General features: G+C 37.4%; 1 protein-coding gene across 1 annotated transcript in view; it reads left to right on the top strand.

The window, feature by feature from the left end:
• Positions 1–20,164, top strand: part of PCDH15 (protocadherin related 15) — a 360,972-nt gene that overhangs the window by 187,469 nt on the left and 153,339 nt on the right. The window contains 3 exon segments of the mRNA XM_057415611.1: positions 1,801–1,933; positions 8,154–8,233; positions 13,972–14,065. Coding sequence (XP_057271594.1) covers positions 1,801–1,933; positions 8,154–8,233; positions 13,972–14,065 — 307 coding nt within the window.

Genomic DNA, 20,164 nt, shown 5'->3' with positions numbered 1-20,164 from the left:
TAAATCTTTTCCCCCAGAGTCACTACTACCGGGGCTGTGAGGCTGGGCTGTACCTGGCCCATGGCCTGTTAAAATGGCTGAAACCAGCCATGGCCACCCTGGGGAGCCCCAGCTTCTTCTCACAGAAACCCCTTGGTACGCCATGCAGTACAATAGATAAATGCGTCTGTCTCCTGTTCAAAGCAGGCAGCAGCAAAGCAACATTCAGTGTGTGTCCAACCTGGCCAAAATGTGTGGCTGAGCTGTTAGCGATGGAGTGTCCCAGGCTGAGTTTAATCCCTGCCTTGTGGGCTGCATGTGTGGATGTGGCCCTAGGGAAGCAGCTACTTCTGCAGCAGTTACGTATGGGTGGGAATTGTCTTTCTGGACGGGGATGTCAATGGTTCTTTACGGTCAGCACACTGCATGACACAGCCCCTAAAACACAGCTGTCTGTCATGGTGTTGTGGAAGTGATGGCCTGCACAGCTCTAATCAGTGGGATGGAGCTATAAAACCCGCTGGCAAAGGGCAATGGGAAGCATTTGTAACACAGTGATGACCGTGCTTGGTCAGAATCCTGTACAGCTAATTAAAAATATCCATCAGTGATGTGTCATTTTGGTAATAATTAATTCTGTCATTTACCACAGAAGATATCTGGTAATTTCTGGGAGGAACCTCTAAAAATGCGCTGTTTGCTAGCCGTGCAAGAAGCATCTCATTGTGTGTTCATGTTTTTCTTTTCTCTCTTCCCTCCCCTCCTTTACACTCTTCCCCTACCCACACCTCCACCCCCTAAAAAAAAAAGGGGGGGGACAGAATTTGGGACAAATCCCTTTGTTCTTGAAGCGGTGTCTTTCCTGAAGCCCTAAAGCCTGAGGTTTACCAGTTCTGTCAAAGGGCAATCTGTGCCTGTGTTATACTTGCTCTCCTCGGGATTTTGTTTTGGGGCAGGGGTACTGTTTAACATACAGGAGAGAAGGCAGATGGGATAAATGAGCAAAGATGCAAGATAAAGGTCCCTTTAAGCTAGATTTTTAATGGTTTTCAACTTCAGGGAGACTTGTCTCCCTTTCTCTGTTTGGAGCAACTGAATAGCAAGCATGTCGACAGCATAGTCTTCGCAGGGTGTGTACAGAGTGTCAGTGTTTGCTGAAGAGACTTCAACTTGCAAACTGGAATGCTGCTTGCAGGGTTAGGGGTTCAGTGGAGTTGAAGGGTTTGCCAGGTTTTCTCATAGTTTCCTGTACTGCCATGACTCACTAGATTGAAGTGGGTTAGATTTTATTTGTGTGAACCTCAGTATTGGTGTAGCCTATTAAAGAGTTGTGTCTTCTCCCAGCATTATTTTTTTCATCAATATTTTCTGTTCCTTCTCTTTCAAAGAAAGGTAGCAAACTGAACAATAGCAGGGGTCCCCCAGGGGTGGCTATTGTGCATGGCAGGCAGAGTTACCATCTCAGAATTTGTCACGCTCTTCTAGAGGACACAATATTACCAGGGGGATTATGAATCTTTTTTGTATGTGGAGTGTGCACTGAAATCTTGCTGCTTTGGGTTTTTTTAAAGAACGCTAAGGCTACTTTTAAAGTAATCATTTAGCTTTTCTTCTGTTAACGTGGCAACCTGCTTTATTTTTGATGCAGAATGAAAAATACATTCTAAAGCTTTTAAAGGAGCAAGGGGAGATTGCTAGAGCCAGAGAACGCACAGTGGATAAAATACATAAATACATTGTTGTTTGCCTTGTGTTTGTTGACTTATTGATTTCGACTGACTTTGATTTTTTTTTTTATTTTTTTTAATTCTTACATTTCAGGAGCTCTATTACTACTGTTTACATTGAGGTCCTTCCACCTAACAACCAGAGCCCTCCCCGCTTTCCCCAGCTGATGTACAGCCTTGAAGTCAGTGAGGCCATGAGAACTGGAGCCATTTTGTTAAACCTGCAGGTAGAGATGTTTCCCTGTAAGCCTTTACCACATTCCTTCTGTTTGTACCAATGCCAGAAGCCAGTCCTTGCATACATGGGGAAAGGACAGTTTCTAAGTATTGAAAATTATTTAGCTGTAATAAATAGCCTCTTTTACATGGATCATATAGGAAAAGTGTTTGCTTGGATATTTGTGTGTGTTCTTTTTTTGTGTTAAGTGTGCCTGGAAAGGTACTGTAGGCTGCATATGGGACTGAAGTACATAAGAAAATATATTCCATGAATGGTTAAAACTTGAAAGCCCTGTGATTTCATATGTTAAAATCTCTATATGTACATTTGCCAGCAAACCAGAGGAGCTTAGAACGTCCCATACCTAATTCACATGGAATTTCAACAAGGCTCTTGGCATTCAGCCTTCTTTAGCCTGTTGTATTTGAAAAGCATCTGAAGATATTTACTCCCCTTGGTGTATGTAACAACTGCTGTTAACAGGCTAACAAAAAGCAAAGGTCCCTGTACAGCTGATCACACAATATAGCTCTGCTAGTGGAAGCAGTGAAAGCACATTAGTCCAGTATTGCTTTTTAAATAATGCTGCACTGACATAGTTTGCAGGCCCACTTGCTTCTCTGCGGGCTGTTGCATGATTAACTTACCAGCTTTCTGCTAGCTTAGTTACTGTTTCCGAAGCTTTTGCTGCATTGCATTCTGTCCACATGCCTGGAAAGCCAGCTGTGCAAAATAGGTAGATAAATTACAACTCTTTAGATGTTTGGGGAGAGGGATCAGATTGATCAGGAGAGGGATTATTGTCAAATAGTTATGGCCTCAAGTCTAAAACAAACTCAGTACAGCATGCTCTCCTGAGCATGGTTCCTGTAAACATAGTTATTCAAACTTCACACAAAGCCATTCAAAGGGGGAAGACTGGAAATGCCTGACTTGAGATACCTGAGCTAAACAGAAACCATACAGAGCAAAGTCTTATCTGCCTTAAGTCAATGTAGCTCTATCGAAACATGTTGAACTTGGTGGAATTTAGGTTAGTTTAGAGCAGCTGAAGCATATGGCTCTGTGTTTTGCGTATTCAGTAAATGCACAGAAAAAAAAATAATTTAAACCAAAGTATGTGAAATAAAGGAACTCTAATTGAGTCACTGATGCAGGTGAATGGGTAAATTTCTATTAAAATTGTTTGATGATGGAAGATTAAGATTATTATGGATGGTTAAACTGGTACAGTCACCTGTGCTGAGGGAGGATGACTCATTTAACTCAGTGCTGAAAATTAACTTTTGTTATGTCTTTAATGCCTGCAATGAGTTCAGAATTGGAGCCATGCTGTTCAGAAACCTTTTCCTCGCTGGAGGGGAGATGCTTGTTTTAGAAACCCCAAAGAGTAATGCAAGCCAGGAGCTTGCTGAGAAGCAGAAACACTTGTGTTTACTTGACAGGCGTGGAATCTATGGCTGAAAGCCTAAGTGATCTTTGGAGGCACAAAAACTATTAGCAGGTTTTAGTATTTAGGGATTTTATGAAATTTAGATGTTGTTAGAAAGTGAACCCCATTGTTGAAATAATCTGTGTGCTTTAAGGTTTTGCTAAACCCCAAGCATTTTACCCAGATTTTGTCTTCCTTTTCAAATGATCCTTGGTAAGTTATGCTGAATAAATCTGGAAAAGACTGCTCATGCCAGGCAGGGCAGGGGTGATGCAAAATGGTCATAACAGCTACTATCCTTGTAGCCCGGTCACTAGTAAGCATTTTAACGATGCAGTAGTACATGTTCTCTTGCTATATGCCCCAGATCCCCAGAAATGACAATTTACTTTGTTTGGGAAAGAGTGAGATGCATCAGTTAGTTTTAAGAGCTTTGGAAATGCGTAGAAAATGTTATCTTTTACTTATTGTTATTGCAATATAAACTTATCTTGTATTACCAATATGCTATGAATGATTGAATTTAGGTAGACAATTTCTGTTTATGAAAAATACTTAATTGTTAAATCACAAAGATGCATGGCTTCATCTCAGGGAACTGGCAAAGACTATACCTCTTGTAGGGCTGGTGGTCCTGAACCAGAAATATGGATGCATTGTCTTTATTGTGCAAGTTCATCTGCCTCATTCTGAATTAAAACATCCATCTGTATTAAAGAACTTTGTGTGGAGTAGATTTTGGTTTTCACCTTTTTTTTATTCTCTGTGTAATAAGGAACATTTTAAAAAATCAGAAACTGAGTATTTTAATCTTATGAACTCTTGTGCTGTCTTTTCCAGGCAAACAGAAACTTAGCAATTAGTCATATTGGTTTTTTTTTTTGAGGAATTTTAACAATAGCTTAAGGTATTGCTTGTGTTCCATAGGTATTCCATAGGTTCCTAAAATATTTAACAAGTGTTTTCATGTGTAAACTTTCACACTGACTTTTTCTTTCATTAGTAGTCTTATCAATACATCAAGTGTTTTGAAATTAAGGTATTGAGGTTTTTGTTGATGCATAGGGTTAAGAGGTTATGCTTTTATGACCCTTCATAATATTTTGTTAGTGTTGTGTACAGCATAAGGATTACAAACACTGGGAGAGAGTGAGCAACTTATTTTAAATATTCCTGAGTCGACAAATCTGAATATCTTCAAAACACCAGTGTCAATGCAAATGCAGCTGTTTTAAATTTGCCTAATTTGCCTAATAAGACTTTAAAATACATGTTCTAAAAATAAAATTTACATTTTTCTTTTCCATTAAAATATTTCATAGAGATGATGGAAGGTTATATTTTTTCTTACACCATTATTTATTTTATGATGTACCCAGTTGATTGTGACTGGTGTTTTAATTAACAACATTTGAGATTAAGGAATGCAATATTAAATGATCTCCACAGTACTAATTTGTAAATAACCCTCGGAGTTTATTGCATGCCTGGGAGGAGTTTATGCTTCATGTTCTGCCAGCCATTATTAATTAAAATATGTAAATAGTGATTTTTTCTGGGAGTCTGCAAAACAAATAGGATCATTATCGTGGTCCAGTTATGTGCTGAACAAGGAGGCAACATAAAATCAGTGTACAGTTTATGAAGTCACTATGCAATTGATCAGGAAAACAGTAGTTATAGATTGCTTTTTCCTCATGTACAATCTTCAGTGTTTTTCCTATGCACATAATAACTTTCTCTTCTTTCATTTTAAAAGAAACAGATTTATTTTAGTTTTTTTAAACAATGATAAACTTTCCCTTGTGATTTTTTTTAAGTGTGTTTATTGAAAGGTACATTTTCTTTGGACATAAAGAGGAAAAGAAAATTAACTAGAACCAGTCTTTTACCTTCTGTCTTTCTGAAAGTCTCCTGACTTATTATGAATGAATGCAGACCATAAGTAAACCCCTGAGATACCATGAAATATGAAGTGAGGACAGGATGACCTTCAAGTAAGGTAAAATTAATACAAAGGACCACTAAATATAGAAGCAACAATGTGATTCTGATGAACTAAAATCTATGATAGTTCACAGAGATGACAGCTAGTCCGATTTTCTGTATCTAGTATTTGTATAATTTTGTATTCTTGGCTAGCACTTTTTCAGGTTTTTATTTTATTTTATTTTATTTTATTTTATTTTATTTTATTTTATTTTATTTTATTTTAAAGTCAGCTCCTAACCATTAATATCATTAGCATAAGACTATCTGAATTTTGCTCATAACCTCTAATGTGCTGGCACCTCCTGTCATTTGGTGCCATTCATGGATTTAATAAACAAATTTCCTATTCTATCACTAATGTTGTTAATGAAAATATTGATCAGTATTGGCAGAAATATGCACAACCTTTTAGAATTTTGTCAATACTAAATGTTGCCCACTGCTGTCTGACCTTAATTTTTATGATCAACTTTATTCTTGATTAAGCCTGTTATCTATTTGGAGACCATGTTGTCTGAACTTTTTTAATGGAAATGTTACATAAGATAGTGCGAAAAGCCTTGCTATGGCTTAGACTCATTAATACATCCACATCTTTTTCCCTATATACAAGACCTGTTGTCTTCTGTAAAATGAGATTAGATTGCTTCAACATACTTTGTTTTGAGAAATTTAGCTTTGTGTTATCCATCTCCATATTGTCATTGCGGGTACTTACACATAATTTGATTATTTGTGCTTTTCTGGGAATTGGGCTTTACCTGTCTGGTCTGTGATTTCCTGTCTCATTCCTCTGTGAAAGATGTACCTGGTGTTTGCCCTTCAGCAAGTTTGTCCTCTGTGAGTTTTCAAAGAAAACTGTTAATGGCTTTGAGATTGCTTCAGCCCATGTTTTTATACACTAGGATGAATTTCATCAGGCTTTAATTTCAGCAGATGATTTAAAGATGCTCTAGTTATGTACCTATTCTCTGCTTTATTTTTTCCCAGTTCTCATCTGAGATTTTACCCCTTTGTTGCCACACAATTTTGTTTGCTGCTTGATTGAAGCTGAAATGCAAGAATTGTTAGCTCATTGACCTCTACATCAAACTTTCTGCTTTTATATTGTGACAAAGTGCCACTCTCTTGAGCTTTCCTCTGTAATTTAAACATTTCTTTGTTATCCTTTGTATGCTTTTCTGTTTCTGTGTTCAGTTTTGCCTTGACTTTTTCTGACTTTGTCCTCATATAGTTATTCTTGCTTTTTCTTTAGACTGGCCCCCTTCATCTGCCTTAGCCACTATTTTCTATGTGCTTCCTTTGGTTAAGGCAAGCTGGTTTCTTAATAGATCCTCTGTTCTGCCTGCATGCTGGAATAGTTTGTGCTTCTGTTCTTAATGTGTGTGTGAGAGTTTGTTTTTGGTTTTTTGGGTTTGTTTAGGTTTTTTTTCTAAAGAACTGCTCTTTAGATGGTCACAAAGATACACAGCTTTGACTATGGTGTACAGCAAATGCTTGAAAAAATAGATAAGGAAAAGGATCGTTGTTGAAAGATGAGAAACACAAAAATACTCTTTTTTTTTTCTGTCTCCTGGTAAATCCTATCTATCTTTCTGTGAACTTGTTGGTTGGCCTTCTTGCAATTATTTTAGTCATTTCTTTATTGTTTGTCACAGAATCGTAGATTCTTAGAGTCACAGAATGGTTAGGGATTGGAAGGAACCTGAAAGATTGTCTAGTTCCATTTCCCTTGCCTTGCACAGGGACACCTTCCACTAGACCAGGTTGCTCAAAGCTCTGCCCAGACTGGACTTGAACACTTCCAAGGATGGAGCAGCCACAGCTTATCTGGGCAGCCTGTTCCAGTGTCTCACCACCCTCATATTGAAGGATTTCTTCTTTATATCTAATCTAAATCTACCCTCTTTCAGTTTAAAGCTATTCCCCCTTGTTTTATCCCAACACACCCTTGCAAAGGGTGCCTCTCCAGGTTTCTTGTAGGCCCCCTTTATGTACTGGGTTTCCTGTGGTAATGTGCTTAATCACTTTGGATTTGGAATGCTAAATTGTTGTAACTGTGAGACAGTTCAAGAGACAATATTTTCTCAGGAAAATTCCTGATAGTCTTTTTGGGGAAAAGGTGTGTGTATACTTGATGAAAAAAGTAACAATGATGTGGTATATTTATGGCCATTTTTATAAATAGGTTAGCTGAAGCATAACTTCAAAAGTAGTTTACTCAGCTTCTGAAAAGCTTTTCTGTCATCTAGTAGGTGGAATACACTTTCTTTGATGCTTTTAATAGTCTTTCTCAAACATCTCATCCTAATCTTCATCCCCTTCCTCCCCCCCGAAACAAATTATTATGGAGGGTGAGCGCTGCAATGTCTAAACTGCTCAATGGAGCATCAGTAAAAGTACTGGGATTGTAATAAACTAATAAGAAAAGAAATGGAAATGAATAATAGGAACAAAAGAAACAAAAAGTTCAGTCTATTCAGTCTGTAGACACAGAAAAATATAAGTAATTCTGTGAAGCCTGAATTTCATACTTTTGGTGTTCTGTGTTTATTTTTAGCAGTAATTTGAAAGTCTATATTCAGGATATTGTTGTTTCTATGTATCATAGGAATTCTGATGTGCTACAGCTTTATCTTAAGTAGCCCATCTGTAATTCCCACTGTTGCCTTACAAACAGATTCTTGTCGTCCCTGTAGAAAACTTTAAGAGAACTTCAGGAGTTAATTTTCCAGTTTATGAATTGAAGGAAAGAAAAGAAGGCTTTGTAACTGACTTAATTTTATCCTCTTTTTTCCTAAAGGCTTTTGATAGAGAGGGTGACCCTATAAGATACCTTATTCAGAACGGAGATCCTCAACAAGTTTTTAATCTCTCTCAAAGGTAAGTGGAAAAACCTTTAGAAAATAGACTTGTAACTTTTCAGTCAAGTGAAAATGTGGGTTGAGAGCTAAAGAAAGACTTGTAATCAGATCTATTCAGCTGTTCCGTAGATTGGCTCTTAGATGTTAATGAGAGCTCTGTAAATGATATTGTACTCTGGAGGTTTTCACAGGGGACTGTTTATTTTAAACACTTTTGTAGGTAAAGATCACTGAGGTGGAAACATTCTATTCAAAATAGTGACCAGAGATTAATTAATAACTTTATACTTGTCAGCTCTTGACTAACGTCAGGGACAGCTTTTGCTTTCTTTTTTTAATTTCTTTCCTTCAAGTGTTTTAGTCTACAGTGGAAAGTATTCTGCTGTAAAGCCTGTTTTTCTTAAATTGAATGCCGACTTAAATAGAGTTAGAAAGAAAGGTTATGTTATGAAATGATAAGCATGAGGTAGGTCTCTGCCTGTCCCACCACTCCCTTCTTTATTTTACCCAAGCAGCTATTATTTACATGCCAAAGTATCTTTTATCTTTGCAGGAGGAAGGGAGGGTGCTAAACTGACTTCCTGTGGTAGATGATGGGACAAAAATAATCTGGAGCTTATTTGTTCATTGTGCAGGTGTAATTGTAAAAAATTGTTCAAATTTGGTGTGAGGAAGCGATTGTACTAAAACAGGTCCATATTTTCTGAATAAGTTCTACATTACTCACTAATCTCCCATATACAGAGAATCAAATAGCTTATGAAACAATGTGAAAAAAGCCTTGAACATCCCAAGAGATGCTGATGCTGTTGTCCACCAATATTGCTGGGCCCTCTAACAATAAAGACTTGTCAGGCAATGAAAGGGAAAGCTTAGAGAGGAGACTATTCTGCTGAGATGGCAAAAGCAAGAAATCACGTTAGGGTGCTGGGTTTATTCATTGCTTAGGGCTGGAGTTTTCAGTGCAAATCAGGGAAGGTATGCTTTGCTTATCAGCTCAAAGGGAGCGCTAGGATTCATAGCTGGTTTGTATGGTTTGTACGGTTTGTACAAGTGATGTTAGCAATCCTTCCCATAGAAACATAAAGAAACTTGGTCTGACCCACTCTGTGACTTTAGAACTTGAATAATAAGAAGCATGCCTGGGTACACGAGAGGTGCTGTGAAGTGGGGGGGATCACTTTGTGGGTAGTTGTTTTGGGTTGTTCATGCTTATCACAATACTGTTAACACTGCAGCATAAAAATCCTGATAGTTCTCCATACCAGAGAAAGACTTAAAAAATGTGTACAAATTCAAGCCAACTTCTCGCCTGCCAAACCCGTGAGGTAAAGGAATTCTAGAAGTTAGATCCTAGGCAGCACCTGTATTGTCCAGCCTTGGGTGTAAACAGTGTGGCAGTAGCCAGAAATCAAGCTGTTAAAGGTGGCATGTGAATTCACAGCTGTGAATTCAGTCTGAAAATAACTAAGAAATGTCCAGTTTGCTCTCTGAAGGCTTCAGGTACAGCATACCCCTATGTTGTTGGGTAGTGTTGAAGCAGTTGCAGGTTTCACCTCCCAGGGACTGTCCGGGGAGCCTGGGAGTCCTTCTCCATCCTGCTGAGCCTCTGTGGCCCATCATGGGCAGCCTGACATCCCCCAGCCTCACATCCCCCCTACATGCATCTGAGCACCACTGTGCATTGAGGATTTCAACACAAACTTAGGCGTGTGTTTGTCTTTTTGGTCTGTTGCCTCTTGATAAAAAGAAGAGCTCTTTGAAGTGTTCTCTGAAAAGTGTTTTTAAGTGTTCAAAAACTACATAGATGAGGCCCTCAGTGATAAGGTTTAGTGGTGGTCTTGGCATCCTGGGGTAATGGTTGGACTCGATGATCTTAAAGGTCTTTTCCAAGCTAGTTGATTCTGTGATTCTCTCCTTCCTGCCCTCCTTGCACCTCTCTCCTTGGAAATTGTTCATGAAAAATTTTCTTCAGCCTTTTACACATTTTTTCTAGATGCTGAAAAGCCTTGATAGGAGATTAAAGTAGGATTAATATTAAACAAAGCATATAGTCAATGTGAGTGGCATATTAAGGCTGCTGGAATTTATCTCAGTGTTACGTTTATACATTTTAAACACTTTAAAGCCAAGACAGAGACCATGAACATGATTCTGTCTCTTTCTTTTTCTCATCTGGATTATTTTCTTGTATCCTAGAGCACATCAGTTAATTCCTGTGTAATTCCCTAACTGGCAGCATGAGTACTGAATATTACCAGTGTTACATCTACCTACTAGATCTCTCATCTTGAGTCTGAGGATTGCTGGATCCTTTTGTTCCTTCCTCTTTGGCAATGCAAAGTGAGCATAAGCTGTAGTAAATCAGTACCTCCTTATGTTCCCTAGGGACAGTGATGATTAAAAGTTGGGGTATTAAATGAATGTGAATACATTGGAATCCTGGAAGTTTTTATAAATGATGTTCATCTATTGAAATGGAGACTGTAGATTGCAGTTATTCAAGTGGTAGGAAGGAGGAGATAAAAAAGGTGGTATGTTAGTGCAAAACTGGTGGAGAAATTTAAATGGATATATGCAGCTAAAGGTCAGTGTCATTAACACAGTATTTGTTGTCAGTTGCTGTCAATTTTTTATTCTTAGCTCCACTTAGATATTTAGTACTTTACCACGTAAGTTTTAAGCGTTTTATTCACTGTTCCTTTCCTAAAAAATTCTTCTGTTCATATTTTGTTGCAGTGTCTTGGACAAATGCTGAAAAATATATATGATCTATTATGGTAGCTAATTGATTTGCAGAAACACCTGGAAGTAAGAGAATTGTTAAAATACAGACCATAATTTAGCAATTTTGACAGTTAATAGTACATCTGACCGTTCTACAGCCCACAAAGGAAGTTAATGCCTTTCTCAGTAGCATCACTACCATTTGAGCGTCTTCTAAGTTTAAGAAGTGTAGATTAAAAGTTAAATGGTTGTTAGTAATATAACAGTAATATTACTTGCACTCACCCGAATATTCCTTAGCAGAAGACAGTACATAAGAGTGGAAGAAAAAATGAGGTGCACAGTGTTACTAATTTGTTACACACAAATTACAAGATGGCTTGCTGGAAATGCCACCACTTTTAAACTCATTGCTTTCTTGTGGGCCATTTATGTATGCAAAGCCAAGAATTTACTGTTAGTCTAATTACAGTCTTAGTAGTCCAGGTAGAACACTAATGCAAATAGCTAAAATTGCAAATATACCTGTATTTTACTATGTGTATGTAAATAAAAATATATAGAATGTAATTTATTATGCCTATAATATGTAATTTTATAATTTATGTATGTATAATCACATATATATGTATATATGCACATGTATTTTAATGATATGTAGCTATGTTTATTGTATATATTTTTATATAACACATTTATAAGTGGCTATATATAGCTACATTCATTTATATAACTATATATGTGGCTATGTTTAAAAAGAAGCACAAACTTTCTAAGGTTTGTCCCTTGATCTTGCGTTGTGCTTTACCCTTTCACTTTCCCTTTGGAGCTCTCAGGGCAATAGAGCAAGAGTCTATGTGAAGTCTTCAGCATGTGCCTGTACTGCTCTGTACATAGTTCAGTCTTCACACAATAGCCATATAATAGCTAGCTATTACTTAGAAAAATATATAGAAAAATAGGCAGCACACTACAAAATTGTAGAAAAGTAAGCAAAAGTCAAACCAACATTGGTGTTGGGTACATGCTTATGAGATAATTGCTGTTTAAAGTTAAAACCATCCTCTGAGGAGGCCAAGTCAATTCCATGCAAAGAAGCATGGTAGGTCCCAAGGCCCTTTTGTAGCTTGGCACAACACTTGCGGCTTGAAACAAGACATGTCCGCTCCATATTTACTGTGTTAAAAAACTATGCACAATATTTGTGTGTCCCATTGTTTTTAAAAACCTCCAGAAAATAATTAAATAATTTGGGTACAATGAAGTTGCAACTTTTCCTTTTTTGAGGAAGCTAAACATGACTTATGCCTATGTTTTACTTGTGTAACGAGGCAGATCTAATGTAGCATCTCCTGAAATATTCTTTTATTTGATTACTGAGCTTGTATGCTATTTTACCTACCAGCCTTTCACTCCAAGGGGAGAATTGTGCTCCCACTCACTGGTTTCACCTATGTCTGTAGTTATTTATTTGAAGAAACTCCTTGCAGTAACAGCTTGCCAGTAAGTGTTGGTATTTGCTGAAAAATTTTTGGCCTGAATCAGTTTGCTGAGGTCTTCTCTGAGTAAGAAGTTACAGCAGAAACTAAGCTGAAATTTATAAGAAGAATCATTAGGTAGAGATGGAATACATGTAAGCATTCCGGAGAAGTACAGCTAATGAAACCTCACAGGTGGGACTTTAATGATTCTGTTTGGATTTGGTTGTGTTGTTGTTTTAATAAAATCCTTTTCTGAACAAGTAGTTGTTTAGGTTCTAGGTCATGAACATACAATGTAGGTCAACCAGTAAAATATATAGCTGTGACTGACAAGGACTTATGTCTGAAATCTCCATGAAAAATGGAGTAATACTAAGATCCCAGCTCATGTGGATTGTGCACTGCAAAATCGTGTACTGTTACACTTTTCTTAAAATGTTACGAGTTGATTACTGTGTGTTTGGTGGAGTTTCATGGGAGAAACTGCTTAGCTATGCAGCAGGAGGATAAATGTCATCCATGTTGGTGCATATTTGTTAAATAGCCAATGGATTGGGTGGCATATAGGAGAAATATCAGTTTGTTACATACATAAGCAGGTTCCAGTAGACACCAAAATCCTGTAAATGAAATGCAGAGCTTTAGCCCTGTCAGGGAAGTATCACTTTAGTTAAGCAGAGTCTAGCTTGCTTTGACAGGATTGTCATCTTAACGCTGTATGGGATCAGTGGCACAGTGGGATCTTGTCTCTGTACTGCTGCACACACCTACAGCACACATGCATGAGGAAATTAGATCATCCTAGAGAAAAAAAAAATCTAAAATGCTTTATTTGTCAGCAGTTACGGGAATTTGCAACATTTTCAAACAGCATTTTGGAAAAATTTTATTTTTGTATATGTGGATTCCAGATAGCTCTTCTTTCATATCTGTTAAAATGGGCATCAATAATCACAATATCCTGATTTATTTTCCAAAACATTTGTGCCTATATTAATATGTTATTAGGGATTGTGGTCTATCTGTGCTTGCATTGAAAGGTCGTTAGCTCATTGCAGCACTTTTCCTGAAGTTACTCAACATGCAAGTGAGTAGCCTTTCCCTATGAAACTTGGAGAAAATTTATACTCAAGACCATGTGTGTTGTATTCCCAGATCTTACTGCTGCAGTCTTGTCAGGGGTATCACGATTCCTTTGTGATTAATAGATTGCTTGTGATTCTCCCATTTATTACAGCAGTGCAAGTGTCTAACAAATAAGGGTCCTGTGTTCAGTGTAGACCTATCTATTGTAGAATCCTCTAGATTGCTAGGTTGTTCTTTAAATCTAAATTATACAAGAACTGAAGCAGAAAGCATTAGAATGTGGTTCATTGTTTTTATTAGCCTTTACCTACCATGGAGCATGCTTTCAGTTCTGATAAAGCCTAAAAGCTTATTAACTTGCTCAAAGGGAAACATTTGTATAACACAAAGTAGTGGAACAAAAATGCTTGTGGGTATCTCACAACTGTTGTGATAATATTTTATGTTTTTGTTTTATTACTAGTTCTGGACTACTAGCCTTAGGAAAACCCTTGGACAGAGAAAGCACTGATCGCTATATTCTGATTGTTACAGCCTCGGATGGCAGACCAGATGGGGTGAGTTTCCTGTGAAAGTTCAAGAAAATGGGCTATTACACAGTATGTAGTTAGGCACTTGAAGGAGTCTAATTGGTAGCATATTGTAGATGGGTCTTGACCAAATATCTCTGTAATCTGCAACAGTCTACTCAAAAAGATTTGTGTAGATAAAGCCTATGCATCACTGGAGTAATGTCTTTGATCTTGAAACAAAGTGACTTTACTTCTACTTCTGCCTTTTTGTTATTCTTTCACAAAAACCAATGCAGTCAAGGTTTTGCATTATTCAGATATGTGCATCTTCTTACTATTTCTTCTCCGTGTTGTGAAACCTATCTTGCTTCTTACTTTCTCCTGAAGATCAGTTATGTGGGCAGCTATATTATAGATTTGTACTTTATCTAGTAAAATGTGTTGCACTTTTATCAGAATTGATACATGAAAGCACTGTCCAGCTTCAATATTTTTAAGCTCTCAAAGCTTCTCTGGGAAAATGCCCATGTCACTTAACTTAAAAAAAGGACAACTCTTTTATCAGGAGGCATTTCTAATTTTTTTTTATGTGTGCATTGATCAGGCATACAGTGACCCTGCAATCAAAGCAAACAACTGCTGCTCACATTTGTGTTTAGTATAACAAAATTGTGACTTTCAATTTCTATACTAAAAAGTGGAGGGCTATTTAAAGATATATATTTATTTATCAAGCAGAGGCAATGAAATTAGTTTTTCTGAAAGTTTGCAGCAATCCCAACAGGGAGAATTTACTGGAGTTGGATTGTGCAAGGTATATGGGAGCACAGCAATTCTGCTGTGGACTTGTGCCATGGAGTGATAGCATAATTGGAGAACAAGTCTTAATGTATCTGACCTTAAATATACAGTGTATAAGGGCAGATCTGAAATAATATATCCACATTATCTGGGCTGTTCTAGCAGGCAGTATTCAGTTTGAGATTGAAAGAGAAATTTCTAACAGTTTGTTATGGAGCTATCGTGAAAGCTCTGTGATTTGGACCTTTGTTCACCCTGTCTTCACCACAGCAGAAGAAAATCTTATGTATTATTCCTGTGGCACGTTCTGTTCCCTAGTTTAGCTTCTTCAGCTTATAAGGCTTGACTTCCTGCTCAGTGTTTACTCAGAGTTTGGTTTGTTTGGTTTTTTTTTCTCTGAAGTATTGAGGAAGTTTTAGATGCTTTATATAATTCTGTGGCAATATGGAGTAACTATAACAGAGCCTGTGCCTTTTCCATTAAAATTTTGGTTACTGTTATCTTCTTTAATTCATCTTAAAATTTGAATTTTGTTACTTCTGAGCTATTTCTATTCTTTATAACTGTGAGTTCAGTTGTTTTAATCCCTGACTTCCAGCTGTGAAATCTGAAGATTTAAATAGAAGTCTTGTGTTCTGTTTCAGACTATGTTAATGCTGCTTAAATGCTATCTGGGGCATAGAAAAGCTATTGAAAATATACTTCTGCTTCCTTTCGTCTAGAGAATCATTCTCTTTGTCTTGGAACTGAATTGGACATCTGATCCATTTTAACACTCAGAAGATAATAGTTGTGTTGTTTTTTTTTAAATAGAGTTCCAGTTAATCATTGCATGCTATTTAACATAAAATAGTTCTATATAAGGTGAGATATATATGTAAGGTGAGATGTAGTTTTTGAAGCTAACAGTGTGAAACCACCAAAAATAAACTGTGGAGGGCTTCTTAGTATTGTCTGTGAAATATGCTGATGTAGGATTGACTATCTGTTGCAGTAGAAGTCATTGATACGACTGTGGGCAGTTCAGTAGCCAGGCTGGAGCAGTAGTGGCCATGTTGCTGGGGGAATGGACTGTGCTTTTGTTCTTCATGCATTACCTAAACCAGTGAAGATAGGGCTAGAAGTTCCTAGAGGTGTGATAATACAAATAAGAACAGTAGCATTCTCAAAACCAATTTTAATAATATGCAAATTTTAAGCATTATTTTAGAGGTGCAGGTTGTTTTTTTTTTTGGTGGGATTTGGGGGTTTTTCTTTTTTCTTTTTTTTTAGTATCCCATAAGGAAATCAAATAATTGGAGTCCAAAGAGCTGTTGTAACATCAATGAAAAGTAGTTGTGATTTTTCCAATACTCACATAAAACTACAATCATAATTTCTCAATAAGCATAACGGTTCTTACTAGTACAGCTGTCATTTGACAAGCAGAAAGATGAGCAAACCAGCAGCAGGTCGCTTGACCCTTTGGTACTAAATGCTCTTATTGCGTGGTGGTGTTATGTTGTTGTTGCTCCTGTAACAAAACCATACACTTAAAAAAATCCACTCCTCTGCTGTCTCATTACCTGCTTTCCTTCCTTGATGCCATATGTTTGTTTGTTTGTTTTTTTCCTGGAGTTCTGTATCTGCAGGCGTATGTGTTTATTGTTCTCTCAGTGAAACATGGTCACGTTTTCTAGCTTTTGTGTGTTCTCCTTCCTGCTGCTTGGTTTGGTGTCTTCAGCACTATCTCCTACCTGCCTGTAGCCGTCTTCTTCTGTTATGATACTGCCAGTGGTGGAGCACTTTTCTTCTTAAAATTTGTCCAGCAATATGGCTTACTTGAGAAGCTGGCTGGACTGCTCTTGCACCTTAAGCTTCTGATGACAGTATATGAAGCAAAAGGGTTGGCTGGGCTTGCCAGTATCACAGTCGAGGCTAAGTTTCTTGGCTTTTATTTTACAGTCAGATGAAATGGAGCACCTCAAACCATTAAATCTCCATGCCTTTTCCATGCCAGGAAACAGTGAGTTTGACTCATTTGCCAGGCTTCCTTATGTCTTTACACAATTTCTTTGATTTGCAGCTCTTTTGGACTTATTTCCTGCTATTTGACGGCTCCTCATGGGCCAAGGACTCATTTAAAGTTGCTACCTGGTAACATGGGAAACTGTTCTAAAGACATGAATGATTTTAAAGCAAGTTAGTGCAGTTTCATGGAGGACTTTTTAACTAGTTTATATCAGAAAGCATCAATGGTGTCTATGAAAATTTCCTACAATTACAAAACTGCTGTTCCCCAAAGTAATTCACTTGCTAATTGCCATGAAGGTTTGCTTTTTTGAGCAGTTCTATTAGCACCTACAGAAAACTGGTTATCTGATTGAAGAACTTGTTTCAGTTAATTCCACATGTAGGTGCAACTTAATTTAAATGACATTACAATATTTTAGCTAGTAGCATACAAAACCTGATTTCTTTCCACCCAACAGTGACCTGTTTGAAACAAGCTATTAGTCAATATACTTGAATTAAGCTTTTGTATTCTATATAGTCTTTTCTATATTTGCTTGTTTCTTTAAAATTTGAAAGGAATTTAATGGGAAAAGACTTTATTAGTGTGTTTGGGGGGATGCTGATTGTTTTTATTTTTAAGTAGAACTTTTCTATCCAGTTACAACATGAAAATTTGGCATTTGTGCATTTTTGTGAGTAGGTTTTATGAACAACAGTCATAGGATCACAGGATAATGCAGGTTACATGTAGGTGATGTAGTTTTAGGTTGTTTCTCAATCATGGTCATCTATGGTTGTACTGTGAATTTAACTGTGAAACAGGTTATTTAATTCATAGCCTTCAAGTATACAGATGCATAAAAAGCCATGTTAATATCCTTATATAGTGCAAAGAAAGAAAACATTTTCATTGATGTTTCATACTTCTCTGAGAAAGTCCAGTCTTGTAATTTCAGTCAGTGAATTTGCTTCACAAATTGTGAGCAGTACTCAAGATATTTCAGTATCTATAACATTTTCCAGCTAAATTTTGTTTTGAACAAAGGCTTCTAGCCATCATAACAAAGGTTTCAAAGGGGCACAACTTCAGGTCATTTGATTTTTAAATAATAGTATAGAAAATACTGCATTTTAGATTAAATACTTCAGATGGGAAACATTGCTATGCTTTGAAATTGCTGAAGCTTTCTGAAAGAAGTTTATGCCAAGCTACTTTTAAATTTGTCTGTCTCAAGGTGAGCACCCTTATCTGTTCAGCATTGTTCTCTATGAATATTTTCCTCCATAGAGATAAATAAGGCTTGTTAGGTGGTTGAAGTCTGTGTTTCAGTATTGTGTCAGAGTCTCTGGGATTGACTCACTTGAAGCAAACAGAAGGAAAATGCCAGAATGATTCATCATCTTTCCTACCTTTAACAGTAGTTTAGTTCACACACTGGTTACCATCTTCACCCCTGTCAGGATCTTCTTTGGCCCAGGGAGACATGCCAAAATGGATCTTTTTCCACTACTGGTATCTCAAGGAGTTTGGAAATTAGCACATGGGGCAGCAACACACTTTCCACATAGTATCACACTTCTGCTTGGGGTATAGGAGCCCACACACCAGTCTCTTGGTGAGCAACATTTCCTCCGAGTGCCTTTCCCATAATAATGGTGGTACAAACGATTACTTTTCTAAACTCACAAGTTACTTGATTCCTGATCTTCTTAGGGGCTTGAAACACTTTTCCCTGCAGCTGCAACCAAGACAGGCCAGCACTGTGCACCCTGCCTGTTCCACTCGGCTGTAAACCCCATTGGATCTTGGACTAGTACATAGTTTACAGTGTGGTATTTGCTCTCCTTTTTATTCTCAGCATTCTCTAGGGAAAACTAACTGCTCCCCACCATCATCATTTATGAAGTCTGTTGAACACCTTTTTGCATTTGAAGTCTTTGGTCCACACACCTTAAGTTTTTGGTGTTTTAAAGGTATTATTTTTTTCCTGCTGCTTTTTCAGTATCATTAACAAAGGGTCTAAGAGACTTTTAATAGTGTTGTTATGGCACTAAGTAGTTGAGGTTTCTGTATTCTAAGCTCCAAGTCTTATCTAACTGCCTAATGTTGTGTGGTGACAGTCATGTCGACACCTTTTGACTTTCAGGGACTGCTTATTCCATCAAAATCAATACAGACTTACTTATGCCTTCACTAAGCAATACTGCTTTCTGTTTAATGCTGTGCCCTACCTGACACCACTTCATCACTTTTGCATGGCTTAGAATGCTCTTGATTGTTTAAAATGCTCAACTATGCTTCCCAAGTTATTGTTGTTCTTGAGTTATAGCGTGGAGTATTAACAGGCTTGTGGTTTTTCTCTGACCCTGTAATGGTACAACTTACCACCCATCACTGTTAACAATACAGCCCAACAAACGATTAAGTGTGAATTAAGTAAGTAGTTAGGAAAATATTTTTATTTCCATAATTAAACTTAGTTGTAGATGGGCAGAAGAGTGACGTGCAATTCAGAAAAAGATATCAACCTCAATTTTTGTCACAAATTGTGGTGTGTTCAGATGGGATTTCAAGGCAAGAATTCGTGTCTTTGCATTTCAAAGGGAGAAGTAACAAATAAATATGCATGACTTTTGCTAGAAGAAAGAAAATGCTTTCTGTGCTACTTATTTTTGGCTTGTATGTGTGTGTCAGTTCATTTATATAGATAAAACAGGAAGCTCCATTGTTTTGCCTTAGTGTGTATTGTGTGATTTAAGCAGAATACAAACCTCCAAATACAAGCATCTAGTCATGAAGATATTCACCCAACACTTCAGAAATGTGTTTCTGCTCAAGTTTATAAAGTCATTTGAGAGTTAATAATTAGGCATTCTTAAAAACTGTCAGTCATCCAGGGGCTGTTCCCCAAACCTCCCAGGCAGGGAGGCTGAAGGAAAGCAGCAACACTGATGTCCCTATTCACTGTTACTTTGTGGTACTCAGAAAATACTGACAGGGTTCATATGCTTTCTTACGGCTTAGAAGACTCAGCTGCCAAGCCACTAAACAACTTTGGAAGTCCAGAAAAAGCTGTTGTCTATCTGCTCTTTGGAAGTTGTGCTTTTCAGGGTCTAGTCCAAGATTGCTGGTTGGGAAAGATTCGAGGCGACCTAGCTGTGGAAGTGTTTCTCTGAAAGCCATGAATCCAAGACTTTGTCCATTAATCTCACACTGTTCCCCTTTCTTCTACAATGAACACTTTATGGAAAATAAATGAATAATTTTAGCATTGCAGACCCCACAACAAGTTTAGGGCCATGTTTCCTGAGGAGACAGAGGCACCATCAGGTGACCCTTAGGAAGGA

This window comes from Pezoporus wallicus, unplaced genomic scaffold, assembly GCF_028554395.1.
Source record: "Pezoporus wallicus isolate ANWC-B61680 ecotype Strahan unplaced genomic scaffold, APGP_CSIRO_Pwel_v1 contig_736, whole genome shotgun sequence".
Taxonomy (NCBI): Eukaryota; Metazoa; Chordata; class Aves; order Psittaciformes; family Psittacidae; genus Pezoporus; species Pezoporus wallicus.
Note: the sequence above shows the minus strand (reverse complement) of the source record. Positions and strands in the feature narration are given on the sequence as shown.